The 23,694-nt window shown below is 56.9% G+C and overlaps 1 protein-coding gene across 1 annotated transcript; it reads left to right on the top strand.

Annotated features, from left to right (window-relative positions):
- The first annotated feature begins 3,194 nt into the window (after positions 1-3,194).
- On the top strand, positions 3,195-23,480 carry TAFA3 (TAFA chemokine like family member 3). The gene is made up of 6 exons (XM_050911210.1): positions 3,195-3,237; positions 10,292-10,376; positions 10,663-10,778; positions 19,348-19,497; positions 20,500-20,624; positions 22,038-23,480. Exons 3-6 carry the CDS (start codon positions 10,664-10,666, stop codon positions 22,047-22,049), a joined length of 402 nt encoding a protein of 133 aa, XP_050767167.1. The 5' UTR covers positions 3,195-3,237; positions 10,292-10,376; position 10,663; the 3' UTR covers positions 22,050-23,480.
- Positions 23,481-23,694: the final 214 nt, after the last annotated feature.

Raw genomic sequence — 23,694 nt, 5'->3', positions numbered from 1 at the left:
TCCTCCCTCCTGTACCGCCGTATTGTCAGGCTGGGAATCTGCATGGAAATTCCCTGTTGTCAGCAGAGCCTTCTGAAAAGGGAACAAAATCCTCAGAGCTGGGTACTGGGTGCTGAGACAGCCTGGAGGCACCGGTGCCTCCTCAGAGGAAGGGGATAAATAAGCTTGAATCCTAATTCAGTGACCCACTGAAAACAGAGTGTGACAAACCTTCCCCAGGAATAAAATGCCAGCAGTTCTGCTTTTTCCAGCTTCAATAAAATAATTTGTATGCCTCTGCCTATTAGCAGCTGCAGATAAGTTGATCGCACTGAGGATTTAAAGTCTTCTGGCATGCCCATCTGCCTCGGCATAACCATCTAACCCAAGCCCTTGTCGTAAACCCTGAGTTTTCTTCCTGAAAGATGGCCAGATGGCCGGTTGGTCATCTAGAGAGTACAGAAGGGTTCCAGGTATGTGGGTATGTCGACAGCCAGCCAGTCTAAGGGGAAATGATTTCTAACGTGGTAGCAGGAGTATTCATCGCTAAGATTTTCTAGTGTAGTTCCTTCCCTTGCCAACCTTGTCTTGTTATGGATACTAAGAACTCTTCCCCCTGCCCCCCCCCAGTAAAATAACGGGCTCCTGGAAGAGTCACAGCCTGGGAAGGGAGCAGTGCTGAAGGCTGCTGCTGGACAGTCGAACAAGCAGTCAGGGGGAGGAGGAATTATGGTGTTCACTTCCAGCGGAATGTAAATGAAATCAGTTTTACTGAAGTCTTAATTCTTCCCCTGCATTGAAATGCTGTGATCTGGAAAGCAGCAAGTTTGTATTTCTGTACCATTACATCAATAAAGAGCTTGATTTTTGTACGCTTCCTTATTGAATAATCTGGCTTAATTTAATTGGAATTTGGCTGGTGTGAAAGGTAGTTTTGATTGCATTTGCTCTTGATCATTTCCATTAAAACTTTGTGATCTGAAAAGTAATATGTTTGTATTTACTTATCATAGCAATAGAGACCTGAATTGGCAGACTCTCTATCAAATTACCTGATGAATATAAACAGCAGATTTAATTTAGTTTCATATTGATTTTTGCCATTATTATTAAAATCCTCTCATCTGAAGAATGAGATGCTTACATTTCCTTCATATCTTATAACTGGGGTTTGGGTTAATCTTGTAGAGCTTTTCCCTTTTGAGCAACCAAGTCTAATTAATTAGAATTTAACATACAGCTATTTTGACTCTGTAAAGGGGGAAAAAGAACTTGGCTCCCTTAGATAAAATAGCAAAGAAACCTATTCTTATCATGGGCCTCTTAAAGCCACGGTACTTTCCCCTGGCTCCCTGTGTGCATTTTGGGGTGACTCTTCCCCCAGGGAAGAGGCCAAGGTCTCGGGTCCCCTGGGAGCTGGTGGGTCACCTCGGGGCATCTGCCTGCCAGCCTGGGCACGGGGGTGGCCGTGCCCGGAGGGACCGTGCTCAGGGGAGGCTGCCTGGGGCCGGGCACTGCCCCTGCCTCCCGGCCGTGCCCTGATCTCTGCTTTCACCAGCACTAATGGGTTTTACTGATCTCGACTAGAGATGTTATAAATCAAACCAAGATTGAAGAGGGACAAGTCTGGGCTTCTGCTGTGGATACATGAAGGGGAGAGAAACCTTCCCCAGTGGGGGGACCTGGCTCTGCCCTGCATCCTTTCCTAGGAAAAGAATGGCAGCATCTGACGTGAGGTGCTGAGAGGCTGCGGTTTGCTCTGAGTGGCTGCAGAAACCCCCTCAGATCAGAGGAAGGAGAACAGGTCAGACGATGAGGCTTGTCAGGTGCAGAGCGCTGGAGGAGCAAGGAGCCAGGGCTCTGGGAAGCAGGACAGGCTGAGACCCAGCACGCACCAAAGCCACGGGCGAGGGTGCTGGGTGACAGCGAGGGGCCTGGCTTGGTGGTGGCCTGAGACGTCCCTGGGTGTGCACAGAGCGAGCTGCTGCTCCAGCCGCACTCGAGGGCTACGGGGCTTGTACAAACCTGGGGGCCAGTGGGTGCCTGGCGAGGACGGCCTGACTGCGGCACTTTGCTGGGGGCTTTCAGCAGAGCCCTTTCCAAGGGCTGGTGCCCGGGTGGGAAAAGGGGATGCATGAAGGCTTCGGTGATCTCATGGAAAGAAAATGGCTGGGAGATTTGCAAACTGCCCACATGTGGTTTGTCTGAACAGCTGCCATTGATCTGAAACTCAGATTGGTCTTGGAAATCATTCAGTGCTTCCAGCTGAGTGGTGGCTTGAAAGGTCCAGGAGTAAACGGTGAGCTGTCTCCAAAAAATAAAGGATTTCATCGATATGCAAACAGTTTTGAGTAAAGCAAAGAAAATGAGTTATATGTAATTCCAGCCTCTCATCTCAGCTGTCCTGAGGCTGTGGGACTAACTCCTGGCAGCAATTGTGAAAATTCAACCCTTGCTTTTGGTATTTGTTGGCATTTTACAGCCTGTTGCTGCCGGTTGTCCCAGCAGCACGTGCACAGCCGTGTCCTGGGGTGCCCCAGGAGGGGTTTGTTGGGCCAGTCTAGAGCTGCGCTGGGGAAACAACCGTCCCAGGCCGGTGTCGGGGTCCCCTGGGTCAGGCCTGAGAGCCTCCTGTGGAGCTGGCTCCGGGCTGGCACCAACATTTCAGCAGTTCCTGGCTCCAGGAAAGCTACGAGTTTCGGTGGGTTGACACTGACGCCAGGCTCCCACTTGCAGAAGGAGAGTGCCGCAGGAGCGGGGCCGGCAGTCAGTCAGTCAGTCTGTCCGTCTGTGTGTCCATCCGTCTGTCCCCGCACCATACAGCACCGCTCGCTGCTCACCGGGGCCATCACACCTTTTTTTGGGTGGGGGGGAAATTGGTTTTCAGGTAAATTAGCTCTGACCGGTCCTCCCCGCTGGCTACATTAACGAGCACCGAGGCTAATTGGGGCGGGGCAGTCTCCTCGCAGGAGGGTGCGGTGGCGCGGAGCCGGGTGCTAGCCCGGGATCGCCGGTCCCGGGGCGGCAGCGGGCGGCAGGCGGCGCTGTGCCCCTTCACGGGCACCGGGGCCGCTCGGCTCCGCGCCCGCCGCCCCCGCCCAGCCCAGCCCCGCGCCGAGCCCAGCGCTGCCGGCGCCGCCGCCGCCGCCCGGCGATGCCAGCGGCCCCCGGCCGCAGCGGCCCGCGGACGCGGCGCTGACCCGGCGGACGGCGGCCATGGGCAGCGGCGGCCCCGGCCCGCACGGACGGCACCGGCAGGTACGTGCGGCCCGGACGGAAAGTTTGGGGCGGAAGGGGTGGAACGGGACCCCCGGTGCTGAGCGCGGCGCAGCGGCCGCGCCGTCGGGGCCCCGCGCCCATGCCCGGTGCCGGTGCGAGGGGACACCGCGCCCGTCCCGCTGCGGGCTGAGCCCTGGCGGCGGCAGGGCCGTTACCGGCCGGGGAGCCGGGGCGGGGGGAGCCGCCGGGCTCGGCGTGCCCGCGGGTAGCGGCGGCACCGGGGGCGCCGGTCCCGGGCTCCGCAGCGGAGTGCGCTCCTGGCCCGGCCCCGCCGCCGCACGTCGCTGCTCGGTGCCGCGTGTCTCGGTCCCGTATCGCCCCCCCCCGCCGAGCCCCCGCGCTGCGCTGGCCCCGCGGCGGCCCGGTGCGGGGTGGGGGGCTCGGGCGGGTCTTCACCGTAAGTTTCTCCGTGCCGGCTCCTGCCGTGAGCCCGGTTACAGGTGACTCCGAAAGAAGCGGTTGCCTCCGGCCCCTGCCCGCCCTGCGGCGGGGGGGGGAGGGGGCAGTGCCCGCGGGAGGGGGTGCTCGCCCCGAGTGGGGCCTGGGTCTGGCCACTGGGTCTGGCAGGGTCCTGCTGCGGGGGTGAGCTCTGGCCCGGGGTGCAGTTTACCCCTGGGGAAACGGTTCTGCCAGCCCCGCGAAGCTGCTTGCTGTTTTGGGAGGCAAAGCACTGCTGGAGAGATCCGAGGTTACTGCAGCCAAAAATGCTTCTTCACCCTGGAAGGGGAAATCAAGACCAACCGCTGCCTGCCTTTGGTGCAAGCTGTCCCCTGCAGCCAAAGCTTCAGGCAGGACGGGGTGGGATGTGGGCTTCAATCTTCCTCTACTTCGTTCCTCTCTGCTGTAACTCCTTCAACTGGGGTGGGCTTGCTTCTGGTCGATGCCAGGCTGGAGCGGGGCAGGGGCGCTGGCGCAGGACGGGGAGCAGCTTGCACGGGCCGGGTGTCCCCTCTCACCTGCGAGGGGAGGCTCAGTGGTCCGGAGGAGAGCGTGAGTTGTACCCGTCCCATTCTGGAGACAGACAGGAGCGGATCCGTGCCGTGGTGTTGGGCAGGGAGCGGGAGTCCCCTCCTCCTGCCAGTTAGCCATCCCTTTTGAGGCAGCGTGAGGCTTGGGGGGCTATTCCGTGTGCAGGTGCCCTTGCCCTGGGAGCACTTGTCTGTGCTGGGGCACCCACGCCCCAGCAAAGAGCCTGCACAGGTGAGATGTTGTATCTCCTGGGGAAACAACTTGAGCTGTCAAGTCCTCTGTTTTCCTCCACTGACAAGACTGACTGAGCTGCTCTTGACCTTGGGTTTCAATACCCCTGATGAGCGGCCATGCTCTGCCAGAGAGAGATTCCTGGCACTGGATGAGTCTGAGGTTCGAGCTGTCAGCAGAGCTGACCTTCAAAATGCCAGCGGCAGCGAGGCAGTGGGATTCACTGAGTGAGGGAGCAGGAACAGGCCCGTGCTTGGGCGGAATTAGAGTTATAAACTCTCCTGCTCACCTTGGCTGGGAAGGAAATGCTGCAGACGCTGGAGGAATGAGCAAGGAGCTGGAAATAAATCAGCGTAGAGGAGACGACGAGAGAGCACACTTGGGGGAAGGAGTCCTCTGCATTTCTGTGTGCTCCCCCGCCACCTCTTTGCCTGGTTGGAGGCAGCATGCCTCGTGCTGCCCTCACTAGCACATCTGTGGGGCTGGACCGCTGTAAGCGCACCTCAAGTAAGAGCTAAAATGAAGTGTGCAAAAGGACTCAGCTCAGCCTGGAGCTCTGGGGCTTGGGCCAGGCTCCCCTGTGGTGGGGTTTCCCTTTGGGGAGGAGCAGTGCAGCGTTCGGGGCAGTGCAGAGCGTGGCAGGGTGCAGGAGTTCCTGCGTGAAGCTCCCCTCAGTGCAGCTCCAAGTGGGCATGCCAGCCTCCCGGGTGCTGCCCCCAGCTCTGTGGCCGCGGTAGCTCCGACTTCCCGGCTTTGCCTGTAATTGAGCATCCTCAGTGCTGCGGAGGGAGCTAGGATTTAGCCAGGCTGCTGGTCTGCACTGATGAACCCGAAGCTGTGGGTGTGGAGGTTGCTGCTGTTGTCGGTCTGTGCTCAGAGGATGGCAGCCTCTTGCTGGCCAGCCTCCCCAGGAACCCCCAGCCTTGCAGCTTGTTCCCAGGACGGGCAGCAGCAGAGTGTCTCAGAGGTCCTGGGCCCAGACCTCGCAGCCTGTGCACATCTGAGCATTTCCTTGCCTGCCTGGGGTGGAGGATCCAGCTCTCAGCTGATTTTCCAGCCTTGGGGGAGAAGGGAGATGCCCTCTGCCAAGCCTGCCCTGCTGCTTTTGCCCTCTCTTTGGCTGCTGGAGGCAGAGCCGTACCGGAGCCTGTGCCGTGCCTTCCCCGGGGGACTGTGGAGGTGTCTCCTTGCCTGTCAGGATCTTTCAAGGAGGCGTCAGCTTCTCAGGAGACTCAGCAGCCCCTCTGTGCTGCTGCCATCACCTGTTGTGCAGCCCACGGAGCTGTGCTTCGGGGCAAGGGAAGGATGCCTTCCCTCCAGGCAGCGCCTGCGGGCACGGAGCAGGCAGAGTGATCTTGGGGGTCCAGCCCTCCCCCTTGTACAAGGCAGGGTGGGCTCGGCCACTGCTGTCATCATGTTCACCAGGTAGCCGTGCGGCGTGGCAGGGATGCGCAGGGCGGTCACCGGGCTGGGTGCGCCGCCTGTCCCCCGGTCCTGCACAGTGGGGCGTTTGCTAAGACGGTCTGACTTTTTGCTTCAGGGAAGTATTAAAATAAAATTGCCCCCTCCAACGGGCAGCGTAACATCTCCAACGTCACGGGAAGGTTTCTGTGCCTGCTGGGCTCTGGCCACGTTTCCTCCCTGCTCCGTGGCTGGGGTACGGGGCTGCCCGGCGCTGTGGACCCCCGGGTTGTGCTCTGTTGGGCCAAAGACTGCACCTCTTCTTGCACCAAATGAAGGTGCCCAAGTTCCAAGAAGTGCTGAAACAGTGGGAGTATGAAAATAGCTTTCGGAAAACTGGCAGAACTGTAGGGCCAGATGTGCACAAAGGTTGACAGTGTTGGAGCTGCAGCGGGGGAGGGCTTGTGTCACTCGGCACAGAAAACCAGCCAATGTGCCAGCCTCCCCCACCTCTCTCTGTTTCTTTTTTGGGTGGAATTCTGCTAACTATAATTATCCAGCTCACATGGACCATTGCAAACAATGCTCCAGACCAGCAGGACTTGGAGCCTAATTTGGCATGACAGAGAGTCCCTCATTAGCACCGTGGGGCACCGGGCTGCATTCCAGCCGAGCTGCGGGCGGAGCGGTCCTGGCTGGAGGGTCGCAGTTCTACGTGTGGCTTTAATGAAGAAGGAGGAAAAAGTCTCTGGCTCCTGTGACGGGCAGAGTGGCTGGGGTCTGGGAGGGCAGCGCGGAGCTGCTCCCAGTGTGTCCATGTGCTGGGTGAACCTCGATGAGGCTCCGGTGTGGGTGATGGCCCGTGCCCATGGGGAGGGACGTGGGCCCATGCAGAGGAACAGTCATCTCTTGCCACACTGGCTACAACTGAGATTTATCTTCAGAGAGATTTGGGCGCTTTGCAGTTACTTCAGGTCCCAGCTCAGACCTAAAAGGCGGAAAGCAGCTAACAAAAAGTGTTAATGAAAAATTCCACAAAATTCCAAACAGAACGTAAGAGAAGAGAGAATACTGATATTTTCAATCAAAATTAAGTGCTTTGACGTGCTAGAACACCGCTCTTCACTTCAAAATGACATTCCAGGCTGAAAAATTTCAAGTCAGACCAAACATTTGTAGTTGGAGTCTCACGACGATGGAGGTTGATAACTGTCAAAATAGCAATTTCTGCGAAGCTGTGTTTTCTAATGGGAGTTTGTGCATGAGTGGGAGCCCCGAGTGCCTGTGTGGCTCTGGAGGGGAGCATCGCTCTGATGGCTGCTGCCGGGGATGGCACCTCTCAGCCTCGTGCTCCTCTGAACCCCACGTGCTCTCCCCGGCCACCAGCTCGGCTTCTGCCACTCGGCGCGGTGGCTTCCCTTTTGAGTGCGGCGTGGACAGTGCGGGCTGCATTATTGATAACTCTGTGATTTATTTATGCTTCCTTGGCTATAGCAAACAGCTCAACCTTTCTGAGCTAAATATAGCTTGCACTGGGAGCATGTCCCTGTCCTGTGTGGGATGGAGGCGGCCAGCGGTGCGCTGGTTTTTTGGTCCGGCCGAGAGATTCAGGGACGTCTCCTGGAGACCTCACGTGGCCCAGAGGGTCCCACGGGCAGGAGCTGGGGCCGGGCTCCTCCGGAGGGGCTCCAGCGTGGGGCTCCGTGCTTGTGCCTGGGAGCTCGGCTGTGCTCCATGCATGCCCTGCGTGGAGGGGGAGCCGGAGCAGGGGCTCTCGGTGCGGGCTGACCTCCCACAGGGGCCTGGCTGCTCTGCTGGAAGCCGCACAGGATGTGCATTGGTGACTCACTGCCACAAGAAACGCAGAGGCTGGTGACAGCATCGTGTCTGCTGTCCTCACATCTGGGCTGCCAGATGTGCCCCTTCGTGGGGCAGGACAGATGTGTGCTGTGGCACGTGTCCTGGCGCAGGTCCTCCCTGGCCCAGTGTGGCCGGGGTGCGTGTGCGCGCGCACGGGCGTGCGAGGGCATCGTGCCCCGCTCCCGGCTGGCCGCAGTGCTGAGTGCTGGTGCACGCGCTGCCCCTGGATTTACATGAAGGGCTGAGCAGCTGCGAGAGAGCTGTTTACTTTTTCGTTGAGGAAATAGTAGGCGTTTTAAGCTGGCATCAATATTTACGTGATGGGCTGTTGCATCTCTGAAGGGACTCGGACAGTGCAGGCTGTAGTGTGAAAATCCCCCCTCTGAGGAAGCCTCTTGCAGAGCATATTCTGCTGACAGCCCCGCCGGAGCGCTGGAGATTGCCTAAACGCGGCTTTACACGAGGGAGTCGGCGCAGTCTTGTCACATCAGCTCATGCCCGCTTCAAGGAGCGATGGTTTTCTTGCACGTTAAGCCATCTCGGGTTCATTCTGGGGATGCAGTGGCTCGGGGGGGCTCGGGGCTGCCTCTGCCCCGGGCAGCGGTGCAGGTCTGCCCAGCCCCTCCGGTCCCTGCAGCACGGGGCGTAGCCTGAGTGAGGGTTGTGCTGGAGCAGGATCCGTCCCTTGTCACCTGGTAGGCAGGGATGGAGCCAGGAAGGAGAGCAGGACGCCTGCGTGTCCGTGCCCTCTCCGACCACGCTTCAGTCTGCTCCTGGCCAAGCTGACTATCCCGCAGCGTTAATTAGGAGTGTTTTCTTACCTCTCAATTCTTTTCTAGCATAAAATATGTGTTTTTGTCAAGGTACCTTTCTTTTTTTTGTGGGCAAGTGTCAACGTTTTTGGTGACATTTTCTGATTTTTTTTTTTTCCCCCCAGCTGGGAGAATCAAAATGGAAAATATCATTTTAAATCAGCATTTTGGAATGAAACATTTTTCATTTTGAAATGTCAGTTTAAAACGGAACAATTCATTTTGAAATGCTTCAAAACAAGAAATGCCCTTTTACCACCTCAAAACACTTTGTTTTGATTAAAAATGTCAGTGTTTTCTATTCTGGCACTTCATTATATGAGTCTGTTTCACTGTCTCAGCCTGGTCCAGAGCAGATAGAAATTTAGCAGATGGTTGAAAATTAAAGATTTCTTCTCCCAGCAGCCCAGGTTTGTCCGGTGCCCGGCCAGCACCCTGCGCTGCCCTTGCTGCCTGCGTCGGCCCCGGTGGGTGCGGGCAGCAGGGACCGGCACAGGGAAGCTCACTGGGGAGGGGACCGCGGGTGCGAGCCTTGCACGGGGCAGGGGCAGCCCAGGCACCCGCTGTCTGGTCCTGGCAGCACTCCCGAGCCTCGGCGTCATTGCCACTTGTCTTCATGGCCTCTCGTTAATAAATTATGATCCGGCACTGAAGTTTTATGGGGGATGTGGTTATTTGCCCTGGACCCAGTTAGATCTCAGCAGGCGATAACTGAGGCCGGGAGGCTGTCACTTCACTTGGCAGATGCCAAGCGGAGACGTTGTTGTCAAAGCTGTTATCGCTTGTGCTGCTGCCGGCAGAGCCCCAGAGCTGTTTCCACCTGCAGGGCCGTGGCTGATAAATAGTACAGAGAACATATTTAAAGCAGTTGACAGTAAAACACCAAGTCTTCGGGGATTTAAATTTTTCCGTAAGGGCTCCAGATGATGCAAAACTCAGCTCCTTCCCAGCACGTCCTGCGTGGCATGGGAGGGGGTGCCAGTGTGGTGCCCTGGTGTGCACGGAGGTGCCAGGAGAGGTTACTGGGGGACCGGGTGTGTTCAAAGGTAGTGGATGCAGTTTTGCGTCCAAGTGGTTTTATGAACATTGCAGCTGTACTGAGAGGAGAAGCAGCCCCAGAAGAAGGCATCGTGCTGGGACAGCGAGGTACGGGTCCTGTGCGTGTATGTCCGGGCATCGGCTGCCCCATTCCTCAGCTCCCCGTGCGGCGCCGGCCCCGCTGAGCAGGAGGGTGGCTGGGCCCTGGGACAGCCGGTGCGGTCTGTCTGTCCATCTGTCTGTCGGCGAGTGGTTTGCAAGTGCCCAGCCCGTGAGAGCCAAACCTTGGGCGTCACTGCAAGGGACCTTGGTGACACGAGGGTGATGATGGCGCATAACCGCACACGGAAAAGGCGATACCTGGAATGACTCACTGCTGATTTACTCTGGCTTTTCCCACACACCCTGGGTCTGTATTTAGAATTTGTCGTCTGCGTTAACAACGTACTATAACAGGCCTGATTTTGCGCTCTCGGCAGTAAAAATCAGGAGCAACTCCTCTGAAGCAGATGGAGTCCCGCTGTTAAAAGGGGGTGAGCAGGGTTATGGGCTGAGTTCCCCGAGAGGTTTTGGTGCGTGCGATGGGCAGGAGAGCGTGTGTGCTGATGTGGGGCCAGCCAAGCTCCGGGGCGTCCCCAGCCGCTCCCAGGGGACACGGCGGTTCGCACTCCCCAGGTACTTAGAGCAGGTATCGCTACCCATATTTCTCTTTCTCCTTTCAGATGCACTGATGTCTGCCCCTTGCAAAGACCTGACCTACCCGAGGTTGGCAGATGCGCAGGTGTTAGTGTGAATCCCCAGAAAAAGGTAACTATCGCTCGCCTGTGCTACTGCTGGTGTGATTGCTTTCTGTCCTGCTGCGATGGCCCGTGCTGCTGAAGAAGTCCGAGCCCATCCAAGGGCGGTGGGTGAATCCCGGGTGCGTGCCCTGCCTCCCAGGGCTGTGTCCCTGCAGCCAGGCCACCCCGGTCTCCGTGGCCGCGCATGTTCGTGGGCTGCACCGCTGCGTGCAGCAGCGTCAGTGAGTGGGGGCTGCACCTCCGAACCCTCCTCAGCCCCTCTTCCTCCATGCATCTCTTCTTGTTTTTGGTAGAATGAGTGAGAGAGACATACAAAGCCTGAGCAAATGGGTTTTCGTGCTCGCTCTCTGCCTTACCACTCTGTGGGGAAGACTGACGCTGGCCTCCACCCATCACAGAAGCCATTCAGGTAGGGGCAGCGACGTCCTTGCTACGCGCATCATACTCCTGTGCAATCGCCCGGGGCCCCCATGATGCTGGTGGTACCTTGGGGTCTTCATGGGATGCCTGGGGTGGGGGTTACGTGGGGCTAAGATGTTTGGTGAGGGTCTGTCCCTCGTTCCTGGGTGGGAGGACGAGTGCAGGTGGTCTTGGGTCATGGCATGCACCGGCTGCGGGAGCGGGCGGGTGTCTTTCTGGGGACCAGAGGCCGACAGCCTGGGGGACCTCGGTGTCTGGCCCCATCGCTGGGCTCCGGGCGGTGAGGATGAGCATGCTGAAGGTGTGGGGCAGAATCCAGCAAATGGACGCCAAGAGGCACCACCGTTTTCTCTCCGGTGCCGCTGTGACAGCTGCAGAATTTGTACTTTGAGTGTGCGTGCGCGCAGGAAACTCCCTGGGCTGCTCCTCGGAGACAGGCAGGAACCTGGAGCCATATAGCAGCAAAGCTGTTCCTTGGAGGTATAACTTGTAAATACTTAACATGGGGCATTTGAAAACTGTTGCTTGGTGACCCTAGCTGGTCTGAGGAGTTGAAAAGTGAATTTCTTTGTCTGTAGCAAAATCTGAGACACTTCTATGTATTCAGGTTATTACAGAGGTGATTCTTGATCTGTGGGCAGCAAGATGTAACTCTTTCCATCTAAGCTGCCATGAGTGTCACAAACCACGCTTGTTATGCAATGGACACTCTCCACTTTAGGCTTTCATTAGAAATACAAATTCTCAGCCCTCTGGTTGTAAAGATCATCTTGAAACATGGAACAAGTATAACCTCATGTAGATACCAGAAAGTCTTGCTGGAAAGCGTAGCCTTGGCTCTGGGGTGTTAATTTATTATTCCCAGCGGTGGCTTCAAGATCCCCCTCTGTGCGTGTATGTTGGAATGCCATTTTGTACGATTGATGTGATTTTTGGAGGGGTTACGTGAACCCACGGTTGAAGTTTGTGTCTTGAGAAAAGAAGCAGCTGAGGAGTTGCGCTCAGCCCTTCGTGCCCGTCCTGCCTGGTGCAGGAGCCCGACGGGCCATGCCGGAGGGGGGATCCGGTGGTCCAGGGCTGGGGGTTCCTCTCCTCGGTGTGTGGTGGGAGGAGGGTGTGGGCAGGTGGGAGCTGCCGTTCCTGGCGTGCTGGCAGAGTTGTGCAGCAGGGCGGCAGAGGCGAGTGCTTGGAGCAAGGAGCAATCCTGGGGCACGTGCTGTCTGCATCTTGTGCCTGTGTTTGGAAAAGAAGGTATTTAAGGGTTAAATTGAAATTGTTCATGCTCTTGCCTGACCCCACACCTAACTCTGTCCTATTTCTGTCATTTTTGCCTGACAGTTAAAGCAGTGCTAATCCTATAATCCCCATCCTGTTGCTTAAAACCAAAACGTATCTTCCAGAGTGACTCCCTCAACCAGCTAGTCAGCCGTTACCTGCCTGACCCTCTTTCGAACCTGTAGCAGGTGCAGGAGAAGATAAAACTCCTCAGTCGTTTCTGGGATGACTTTTTGGCACCAGCTCAGGACTCCCCAGGGTACGGGCTCGGGCACTGCCCGCAGCCGGGCGCTCGCCCCACCTGCCCGGTCCCCGGGGCCGGAGAGCCCCGCTCCTCCCCGGCAGGAGCGGTTTGCAGGGGAGCTGCTGCTGCTTCGGGGAAGAGTCAGACCTGGCATTAATAAAGCAGCGACTCACCTAGGTTTAAAGTGCAAATGCCCAAGTGTACTCGTGGGGTGTGAATTATGTATAAATCTCGCTCCATACGTGAGGAGACAGGCTCATGTATTCACGTGCTCGCAGGCAGAGAGCTGGGGATCTTTCATTCACACAGACTTATCCACAGTGGACCAAATCTTGTACTTTTTGTTCAAGCAAACTCTAATCCACAGCAAAGAGGGCATACCAGGAGCAAATACTTAAAAGTTTGACCCCTCTCTGTGTCTGTATTAACACGGTTTCTCTCTGCACGTCCTGGTTTCCTGGCACTGTAAGTATTTTGCATGGCTGTGCTGGCGGCTGCCTCCTCTCCTGGGCTGGATTTCTGTGGGCTCAAACCAGGAATTTTTAGTCTGCTTGCTGAGTTCATGGCCTTTATTTTCCTGTTATCTGCCCTGTGCTTTTGCTGCATTTGGGACAGTTTTCAGTAAAGGTTATGGTTGAAACGCACTTTCATAAGGTTGCATTCTCAGCTGCAATGACGCTTTTGACCTAGGAAGCCCACAGTTACATTTCTGCGTGTGGAGTTGAACTGGAGGTGGGAACGGGGATAGCTGCACCGCTGATGCCTGCCTGCGACCCCCAGTCAGAGATGCTGATGGATTGTGGGCATAAAAGGACAGACACATCCAGAGCTTTCAGCCATTTAGAGCATTGCACTTGTTCACAGTTAAAACCAGGTGTGGCGCCTAAAAATGAGCAACATCAGAGGAGTATCTTTAATTGTGACAATGTGGTCCCAAGGTTTCAGAGCCCCCAAACTTATGAATTTCTTGAACGGAGAGCCTGTGCGCAGACCCTCTGTTAGCCGTCCAGGGAAACACCGCGCTGTGAACATCTGGCTGTGGAAGTAAGATCTAATCACTTGTGCTCACCCAGCACACGGGGAATGCTGATGTGTCCAAGCAGAGCGGTGCTTCCTGGGGTATGTGGTTGGATTTAAATAGCCACATGAATCAAGTGCAGAGATTAAGTCATTTGGAAATGGAATAGGAGACTCCTCGGTGAAGAATGATTCACCAGCAATTTAATCCCCCATATAACGTGGTGAGCTCTACGTGATGAACAAGGCTTGCTTGTCTGGATACAGCTCCCGCAAAGGTGGCCCCAGCATCTTCAGATAAACCCCTCTAATGCTGATAATCAAAGTGCCATCTTTGCCTTTGTTCACATTCGTCACTCAACCCGGAGCAGAAGTAAAGGCATTTAGGCAGCTGGGATTTGCTTTCGGGAAATGAGGTTCTCTGAGTGAATGGAGAGCAGAGCACCGATTTCTGATTATGTTGTAAGAGAGATTTACTGGTCAGCACGTCGCTGCTTGGAGTGAAGACAGCAGCTCTATGGTGTTTATTTGTGAGATGCTTCTGCAAGATTCCCTCTCGCTTGGGGAAGAGTGGGTTCCTCCGTCATGTGCAGCCTTTACATCAAGATGGAATATTTTTCTAAGCCACCCTCTCTAGATGAGGCAGGAGCTGCGCTGGGTGTGTGGGGAGCACCGCTCGGCGCCACAGAGGAAGGCAGGTTGTGTGTCGGGAGCCGTATCCCCTCGCCGCGGGGTGCCCGCACAGGTTCATCTGTTGCACAGTGGCAGAACACTTTCAGCTGTTCTCAACGCAGTCCAGGCATTTGGCTTTCTGCTTGCAAGTGTGAAGTGATGGGATTTGCACGAGCAGTTCATGGATGTGCACGCACTCGCACATGCGATGAAGGGGGACAGAGCATGATGTGGAATCTTGAGGTGACAAGATAGTAAAGAATCCCAACTGACATGCAGTGATACCGAGCAATAAAAACAAGCCTGCTTCTCTCCAAAATCCTCTTAAATAATACATGCATCTAAGGCAGTAGTGATTTTAAGACTTTAATTATTTAGTGAGTATTAGTAGTAGAGTTGTTGCAGGGCACAGAGTACAGATCGCTCACGCTGCCGGCTGCCCAGGTCTGCCTGCGAGCCGCTCGCTCCCCGGTGCCCCCGGGGCTGTGCTGCCCTCCGAGCAGAGCCCACTGAGCCTGCGGCTCCGCTCCCCACTGGGGACTGGACCCTCTGCCTCCCTCCCAGGTTCTGCCTGTCTCTGCTGGGCTGCTCAGCCCTCAGGACACCTGGACCCCTTTAAGGGCCTTTCAGTGCCCAGGAGGAAGGGGTTTTGACGCAGAGGGTTTGGGCATTGCCTGGCAGTTACATGCATTCAACTTCTCTTCATTTTACAAGTCTCCACCAGCAAGCAGAGCGATATTTTACACGGAACATGTGGAGCTGGGCCCACGCCTCCCTGAGACACACAAAATGTGTCATTTCAGGTTATGCCATAAAAGACCGTGTTCTGCCGCTCACTTAAAGGTCAGCCAGAGTAGGACAGCGTTTTTATTTTATTTTTGCATGCGGGATTCAAAAGCCTTGTGCTCTTACAATGCTTTTATGGTTCCATGAGATAAGATTTTTTTTCAAAAGGGTTCCAGTGGGGAAATACCAGTTAAATGGGAGGGAGAAGCGTGCCAGAAGCTCTGGAACTTATCCCAGGCTCTCTGGGGGTTTCCTGCTCTTGGTGTTAAACACACCATCCATCTGTTTTGCATTTTCAGTCCTATCTGGTTCGAAGTTTCCTGCTGCTCAGCGAAAGGAGCAGCAGCTGCAGGGAGCTCTGGAGGAGCCCATCGTTCTCCCTGCGCTTGGGCTCAGGCTCTCTGCTCGCTCTTCCCAGGCATGTGACACGAAAGCCCGGTGTGGCAGGGAGCTGCTCAGCAGCGGCCAGGCAGCCCTTCGGCACCGCTCTCCTGCCGGCATCCCTCAGCGCCGGGCTGCTCATTTCTTCTGCATCCAGGAAACAGCAAAGTCTCTTGCTGACATCCTGGGAACCACCGTCTCTGATGCAGAGGGGTTTATTTGCATCCAGTTTCAACCCCCCAAACTCCTGAGCTCGCTCGGATGTCGGGGTCCGTGGCACTTGTGTCTGGTGGTGTCCATGCTGCCTGCGGTCAAGGGGCAGGAAAGCGAGTGAATCTGTGTGGTGTGTGGGGAGCTGAGATGCTCTACACCAGGCGGGGTGGCTCTTGCCCGGCTCCCTGCGGGGCTGTCCCTCCTGCTCAGACTCTGCTGGGAGCAATCGCTTAGGGAGGGGACGCACCGTGCCCTGCTGCAGTGCCTCGGGCTGGGGCTGGCGCCTGGAGGGATCGGCACTGGAGAGCAATGCCTGGGGCAAGTTTCCAGTGTAATTGTGTCCCAGGGCAGGATGTTGGATGCTCACAAGACCTTTAGGCAGATGAAAGTATTTCATGGCCCGAGAGAGGGCATGGTCCCTAGGGGTGCGTGCTGCTCCCCCAGCTCTGCCGTCAGGAGAGTCCTTGCCGTGGGGCTGTGTGCGCACCCGGTTGGGGGCTGTGGGGCTGTGCCAGGAGGCTGCTGACCTCCGTGGTGCGTCGGTTTGTCTTTGAGCTGTTTGTGGTTTAAATCCCGGAGCAGGTGGGTGAGCTGGGACCAGCCTGGCTGCGGGCGATGGGCTATCCGCCCCTGCACACGATGCTCCTTGTAGGCAGCTCTTCCCGGGGCAGAGGCAGCCGCTCCTGGCACTGCAGTTTACTGCCTGACCCCACTGGCAGCAGCTGCCTGGGCTCTGACCGGCTCAAAGGGAAGCTTGTACGCTTTTGAGGGAAAACAAAGGCTTTCTGAACTCTGGTCTGAGGCTCGCAGCTGCCCGCCACGCTCCCTGCACAACGGCAGACCTGCACCCCTGGTACAGCTCAGCTCAGCACAGCCCCGGGCTGGGTCCGGCAGGGCTGGAGCACAAAGCAGCGTCTTATCAGCGAGAGCATCTCTCGTCTGCCATGGGTTTTGCCTTTCCTGCGTGGCGTGCCCGGACAGCTGGGAGCAAGGCGCAAGCTGGAGATGGACCATGTCCGTCTGTCCTGGTGGGAGCACCTTCCTTGTGTCTGTGCACCCGCGGTCTGCTGGGACACCCGGGGTTGCTTGGTGTGGCTGGCAGGGACACAGTGGGTGCCCACGGGCTCCAGCCGGGGCAGGACGGGCTCCAAGGCTGCGGGTCCGGCACTGCGGTGCTGCCGTGCTCAGCCAGCTGCAGTAAGGCGGAGGAGAGGCAAATTTTTCTTTATCTCCATGCTGCAGCTTTTTGAGCAAATTAAAAGGGCTTTGGCGTGCTAGCAAACTCCTATTGCATGGCTATAATGAGTGATTTCTCAGTTCTGCCTGGCTCTCCCTCAGCTGAACCTTTTAAAATTAGCTGAAAATCAGAAGCTGGAGAGCAGAAGTGAGAGGGAGCAGAGGGGTCGTCTGGCCCTTCCTCCTGGGAAGAGCTTTGCTAACGAAACTTTGCGGGAAGGCTTTTATAGAAACGAGTCAAAACCACAACTACGTGTGAGTGCTGAAGTTGGAGGGTATAAAACCCCCTGTTGTGGGGTGGGGGGGCTGTGTTGGGGTGCGCAGGGTGGGTGAGTGACTCCTCGTGGTCCTGGACCAGAGCGTGGTGGGAATGCGGGTTCATAGTCAGCCAAAGCCAAGGACCTCTGTTTATCCCTCAGATTATTTGAAAAATCCCGTTAACCATAAAAACAGGGCAAAACAGTCATGTTTGTTCTGTAATGAGTTGCTTTCCTTCTTTCACCAAAGTCTACCATTCCTGCATACAAAAAGAATGGAAATTATCATTAAAGCTGAATTATGATGGCATTTAAAAGGGAGGATAAAATTTATGCCCAGCGATGCTATTAAAAAATACTTCCAGGATAGGTAATTGTGTAATTATTATGGGCAGAAATGAAAGTGATGGTTCATTAAAAGAAAATGACCATGAAATAACAATAAATAAAGCCAAATTAAAGCCATGGTAATTGCATGGCCCGTCCTGCCCATGTGCTGGCGGGTGCAGGGCACGGGGGTGTGTGGCTCCCGACCGCGGCTCCCCGACGGAGCCGGCTGTGAGGGATGAGCAGTGTTGTCACTGCCCACGTTCACATTAGGACATGGCCTTTCTGCACAGCAGCAAGTGTCTCTGCCCTGGCCCCAGGCTGGTGGCATTGCTGGAGAGCGGGTCCTGGGGTGGCTCCTCGTGTCCTGCCCTTTCCTCTCCCGGCCAGTGCTCACATGTGGTGGGAACCGGAGAGGGGCAAGGACTGCTTTGGCTGAAAGCCAAAGCCGGCACAAGCCGGGAGGTTGCACTTGGGTCAGCGTTTCCTAGCAGGGATGTGAAAATGCGGCTGCAAGGCAGAGGGATTTCCCCCAGTGCCTGGGGAGAGATCCCATTTCCCTGAGCTTTCATTTGAGAAGGTGAAGTGGCTGCTTTCCAAAAGCTCCTGGAAGGCAGGTGGTGTTTGCTGGTGCACGTGGGTACGCGCTGCCTCTCCCCAGGGACTCACAGGAGCGCTTGCTGTGACGCAGGTCAGCCGCCCCTGGTCCCCTTCACGTGGCGGTTCCCGCAGAGCTGGGCAGGAGACACCAGCACAAACCTGCGGCACGAACTCCCTGGGCCGGCTGCCTGGCTTCATGGGGTTGGGGGCGGATGGGGCCCCGGGACCCTCCACAGGACCCTCCCGGCAGTGGCTGGGAGGCGAAGCAGAGCTGGGAGCTGAGGCTGGACGGGCAGGATGGCGAGGGCAGGTTGGTAAACGCAGGTCGGGTTGGAGCGACTGCCAGAGCCGCGTGTGCTGGGAAAGGGCTGACGTGGGCTTGTGCTCGCGGGTACCTCCACCAGCAGCAGCACGCCACTCTGCTCCCTGCGGCCCCGCGTGTCCTGCTTGCACCCTTTGCTGAGCCTTTCCTCTGGTGGCTGCCGAGGGCTCCGGCAGGGCTCCTGCCCGCGCCCTGGGGGTGCGGAAGGGGCCGAGTGCATGCTCCTGAGCTGAGGGTGCGGAGCAGCCGCGTCTGACGGACTGATGCCTGCTCGTCTGCACGCGTTTCGGCATGGCACCCTGCAGAAACACAGCTTCCCCATCCTCCTCACTGCCTGGCTCCCGCTCGCTGCGGAAATAAAAGCCTGTTCCCAGTGACCCAGGGGATGTCTCAGTGCGTGGCTCTGCGCTCCCTCCTCCAGTGCTCATTAAACAGGACCTGCAGGGATCACCCGCTCTGGGTCATGGGAATGAAGTCTATCCAGCCCTCTTTGGCTAATTTGCATTGTGCTTGTGTGGGCCATTACCCAGCCAAAGTCATTGATTTGCGATGCTAACTAGCTTCTAAACCCAGATCCCAGAGGTGATAAGCCAACACATTAGTTTTCTTTCTTCCTTAATATTTTAATGGCACTGGGAGGGGGAGCAGCAGAGCAGCCCGGATTTCTGATGAACACCGTGACATTTCTGTGTCACCACAGGGTAGAAATGCCGTCCTGGTCCTCTCACCTCTAGCCAGAGGATGGTGCGTGATGGCGAGATGGGAGCATTGGTTTTAGCTGGGGTCAGAGGTGGCAGTACTCTGTTTGAAGCCAAAGGCAGCACGACGCACCATCCCCTCTTGCAGCAAAGTGTGCATCTCATTATCAGCTGCAATTAACTGATGTGCTCATTCGTTTCAATAAAGCTCTTGGCTTGGCTGTGGCAAGAGGCTATTAATTTTGCTGGGTAGGACGGGTGTGAGGGCTGTTGGGAGTAAGAGCTCAGGTGCAGGAGGTCTGGGGCAGGACCAGTGCTTCTCCTTACAAGTGGGCTGGGGAGATGCTGGGCTGAGCCGTGTGTATGTCATCGGCAGCCCTGGGGCGATTGCCGGAGACTGGGACAGTGCTGCCCGTGCCAGGCTCTCCCGGTGCCTCGGTCATGGCATGCACCAGCGGTGGTGAGCGGGAGGTGGCCTGGGGACTCCGGGGCGCAGCCCCGGCTGACGGCGGCTGTTTCTCCTCCCGCAGCGCACGTAGAGCCCGGCACGTGCGAAGTCATTGCAGCTCACAGGTGCTGCAATAAGAACAAGATCGAGGAGCGCTCCCAGACAGTGAAATGCTCCTGCTTCCCGGGGCAGGTGGCAGGGACGACACGGGCGGCTCCCTCCTGCGTGGACGGTGAGTACCCCGCAGCCACAAGCCGGGTCCCATGCAACCCCCGACTGCGTCTTCCCGGTCGATCAGGCTGGTGGGGGGTTTCTGTGCCTGCAGGATTGACAGAGGAGACCTGCCCAGAGGCTCCTGCAGTGGAGCAGAGGGGGAGAGGGAGTGTTCTGGGAACACTCTCCATTGGTGCGGCTGCGTTACCCCACTCCATGCTGCCCCAGGCTATGTGCCGTGGGTAGGTTACGGTGCTCCAGCGGTTCAAGCTCCGGGTGCGTCGCTGCGCTGGGGCCGGGTGCTGCAGCATCGATCCCTGCACGTCTGCTCACCGCGCTGCTGCAGCCAGAGGCAGGGACGTGACCCCAGCCATGCAGCACCATCACCTGCGAGGAGCACTAAGCAAAGCTCAAACCATGTATATTTTATCGAATGGGATCATGTGGCATTGCCAAAGAGCCAGCAGGAGCAGCTGCAGCGTCTGCCAGCGCGGTATCGATTCGCTTGACAGCCGATGCCTTGTGAGTGCATTGATGTGCAACACCAAGAAATGCCAGGATGAATTGTCAGGGAAGGCTTTTGTTGTCCCAAACAGCTCGTGTGTGTCGTTGTTCCCAAATATAGGGGAGCCCGCTCTGGTTACCCATGTTGGAGGCATAAATTGCAAGAGCCTAACAGAGTAGAGTGGTAGTAGACAGTCCCTTTGCCTCCATAAGTGGAGCCTGAAGTAGGTTGTTAACAGCACTGTTCTCCCTGCTCTTGCTGGGAGCCAGGACAGGGCTGTCCTTAGGCTTTTTACCTGGGGTAGTGAGAGAAAACAGGGTGTTTCGGAGGCAGGTGGAGCAGTTGGGTCAAGGGAGGCCAGGCAGGCGACGAGTGGCTCCTCGGCAGGGTCGCTGCAAACACGGGCTGTGCCGGAGATAGGGGCTGCACCTCCTGCCACCACCCGAAGGCAGGCAGGGCTGGCCCCCTCCGCACCCCGGGCCGCAGCCCAGCCGCTGACACCCTCCTCTCCCCCAGCCTCCATCGTGCTGCAGAAGTGGTGGTGCCAGATGGAGCCGTGCCTCGACGGGGAGGAGTGCAAGGTGCTGCCCGACCTCTCGGGCTGGAGCTGCAGTAGCGGCAACAAAGTGAAGACGACCAAGGTATGTCCCCTGGCAGGGTGCTGGGGGGGAAGCCTGGCTGCGCTTTCCCCAGCCTGGGGCAAGCAAAACCCAGGAAAGCATCCCCAAAGAGTTTGCAGGGGAAGGGGAGAGCTCCGGCTTCTCCAGGGCACACGCCGTTTGTTACGGATGCACCGAAGCGGAGCAGAGGGTCTGGGCTGTGCTGTTGTCACCGCTGCTGGAGGGGCCGGCGGGGGTAGCACAAACCCCGAGTGGGTCCCACGGCTTTGCTGATCGATAACTCCCGTGGGGAGGCTCAGTGAGGAGGGCGTTGCGTGGCCCAGCCCACGAGCAGACGTGCTGGGGAGGTTTCCGTACCAGCCCAGGGCTGCTGGGCCGTCCTGGCCGCTCCCCAGCATCTCCCCGCTGCTCCGGGGCAGCAGGTTGCTCCTCCCAGCCCAGTGGCGCAGCCCTGAATCCGTCACCGCTCCCCCGTCTGAGGCGATCATCTGTGACAGCGCTACATGATTATTATTTTCATGGCTTGCTGAATGCCCCAAAGAACAAGGTATAATTAAAATTTTATCAAACTCATTAGTAATTACATATATGCCATGGTTAATCAGTTGCATAATTTTGTAATCATTGTTCATACTGTTGAGTGTAATTATTCCTTATGCTTTAGTTTTTCTCACCCCACGTCCCCTGCCATAAAATTATCGTATTAAGTGATGTTGGGATTTTTTTCATTATCGCTATTATTTTTGTGCACAGAAAGCACTTTCACGCTCAGGTGTTTTTATGGCCGTCCAAGAAGGTTCCTCTGGCCCTGGGCATCCATCACTGACCAGTAACTGCAGCACTACGTTCAGCTCATTGTCTTTTTCCCATCTTAATATTGTTTGTTTATTTTCCCCCCAGCTGCTAACTTAGCCCAAAGCCTCTGCTCTGGCTTTGCTGTCCTGGGCTCTCACTGGGGACCATTCCCGTCTGCAGGACCCCAGGGCTTCTGCTCTCCTCCCTCGTCCAGCGGCCCCGACCTCCGTGGCCATCCTCCTAGCACCCCTTTTGGGTCCCTTGCCCTCCCCTAGGGAGGCGGCCTTTTGGAAATGCAGACCTATGTTTTCAAAAGGACTTCTGGTGACTTCGGGCGCCCCGTTAGGAGCTGTGCCGAGGGGGCTGGGTTTGCCCCTCCCAGTCCCCTCTGCAGACAGACCCCCAGTAGAAGCTGTAGCCAGCACACGGGGTTCACAAACAATCCGTAAGCTGAAACTTGGAACGACCACCCCATTAAACGAATGCAAAGAGCAAATCGTATTTGCATCTCCTGAGGCCGTTTGCTGACAATTCGCGGAGGCGGGAAGCAGCTGGATGTGCTGGGTAACTCACCCGCTGCAAACAGATTGACCATTTCCATTAGCAGGCGCCTGCCCCACTCTTCTCCTCTGCCCGCAGGTCACACGATAGCCTCCGTGCGACTTGGCGGCGGCTGACCAGCCTCGGCGTGGGTCCCCGGTGCTCTGCAGAGCCGTGAGCAGCAGGAGGTGGCCTGGCTGGGCAGTGCCTGCGGAGGCGGGATGCTCCAGGGCTGCCGTCCTGCGTCTGCTGGCAGGACTGTGCCAGGTACCGGATCAGAGCATCCGCTGAGCCCCAGCTTCCCCGGAGGCTGCAAGTATGGGACCCCAGCGCAGCTGCAAGACTCTTGCCACTCCAACGTCCCCTCCTGCCCTGTGGACACACTCACCGACCAAGAAATGGGCTCGTTTTCCTATCCTCTTAAATAAAATACTCCAATCATGTAAGAGCTGTTGACAATACAGAGACAGACAGACAGCGGTCCCCCAAAATGGGCTTTATTCTGAAATAGCTGAAATCATTGCTGTGAGTTGCCTTTCCCCATCTCCCAAGAAGTTGAATCCGGGTTGCCGTCAGGAATTGGGAAGTTAATGGTTGTGTGAAACCCTCCCCCGTTTGGCTCACAACTCCTGGCCCGGTGGGTTCCCAGGAGCAGGCGCTGAGCTCCAGCCCGATCTTGTGTCACCCGGGGGTCGGGGGGCTGCTCCGACCACCAGAGCGTTGTGCTTTCCCTGCCCCGTAACCTGGCTGCTGTGACTACGTGTGGCGGATGCATCAGCGTGGCCAGGATGTCTGACATCCCGTCAGCCCCTGGAGATGGTGAAATGTCTCCATGGAGCATGCTGCTGGTTTCTGCTTCCTCGGTAATTGCATTAATCAGGCTGTGAGTTTAATATCTGTTCTCTACCGTGCAAGTCCCAGGCACCAAGTTACTGCTTGTGTTTGCAATCGAATTTCAGAATAACACGCGGGGGGAAGCCCTCTTCTGTCTGCGGGTCTGGTGTGCCTGACACCGTGCAGATGCCCAGCCAGAGACCCAGACCGAGCCAGGCTTCATTGCATTAATTCAAAATAAAGAAAAATGTACCGTCTCCTGGTCCTGAGCTCGTGACCTTCTCCAGGATGCATTGTTTCCCCTGGCGTGGCAGCTTGAGCGGGAGAGGACGGGAGCCCTGTGGTCCCGCTGTCGGCAGGACTGGGGACACCGGGGCTGCTGCACTGGTGGGGCTGGTGGCACACGGCCTGAGCGAGAGCATCGCTGTGGGGGAACGTGGCCAATGCCTCCCCGGGCACCCCAGCCCCGCTCTGTGGCCCGCGCAGGGAAACGTGCCGCCTCAGGAGGGGCCGGGGGCTGGAGCCGGCGTGGGGGCTGGCAGCACGGCGCGCTGCCCGGGGACACTGGTGTGCGTGCAGCCGCCTGCCTCTGTGCTCCGGCTGCCACCCGTGGGACTCGTTATTTAGACGTTTTTGTAACGGGGTATGTAATACGTGCTCCAGATGTGATGTAAATACCAGACTGTGAAATAATAAATTCATTTTAATCTCTGCAAAGGATCTTTTCATTCAGCAGCGAAGGGAGGCTTTGGGAGTGCTTCTCTTGATGACCAGATCTGAGGCGGAGGGGCTGGGGGCTCTGCCCTGGCCATTCCAATCCCAACTGGCTCGTGCAACGGTGGCTGCTCTCATTACTCATGCAACTATCTAATTCTCTGGCTTAATAAAATCTTTTGGCTGTGACTTACACTCTCTAATTACA

The sequence above is a fragment of the Gymnogyps californianus genome, chromosome 27 (assembly GCF_018139145.2).
Source record: "Gymnogyps californianus isolate 813 chromosome 27, ASM1813914v2, whole genome shotgun sequence".
Classification (NCBI taxonomy): domain Eukaryota; kingdom Metazoa; phylum Chordata; class Aves; order Accipitriformes; family Cathartidae; genus Gymnogyps; species Gymnogyps californianus.
The sequence above is the reverse complement of the archived record's forward strand: the minus strand, read 5'-3'. Positions and strand labels throughout refer to the sequence as shown.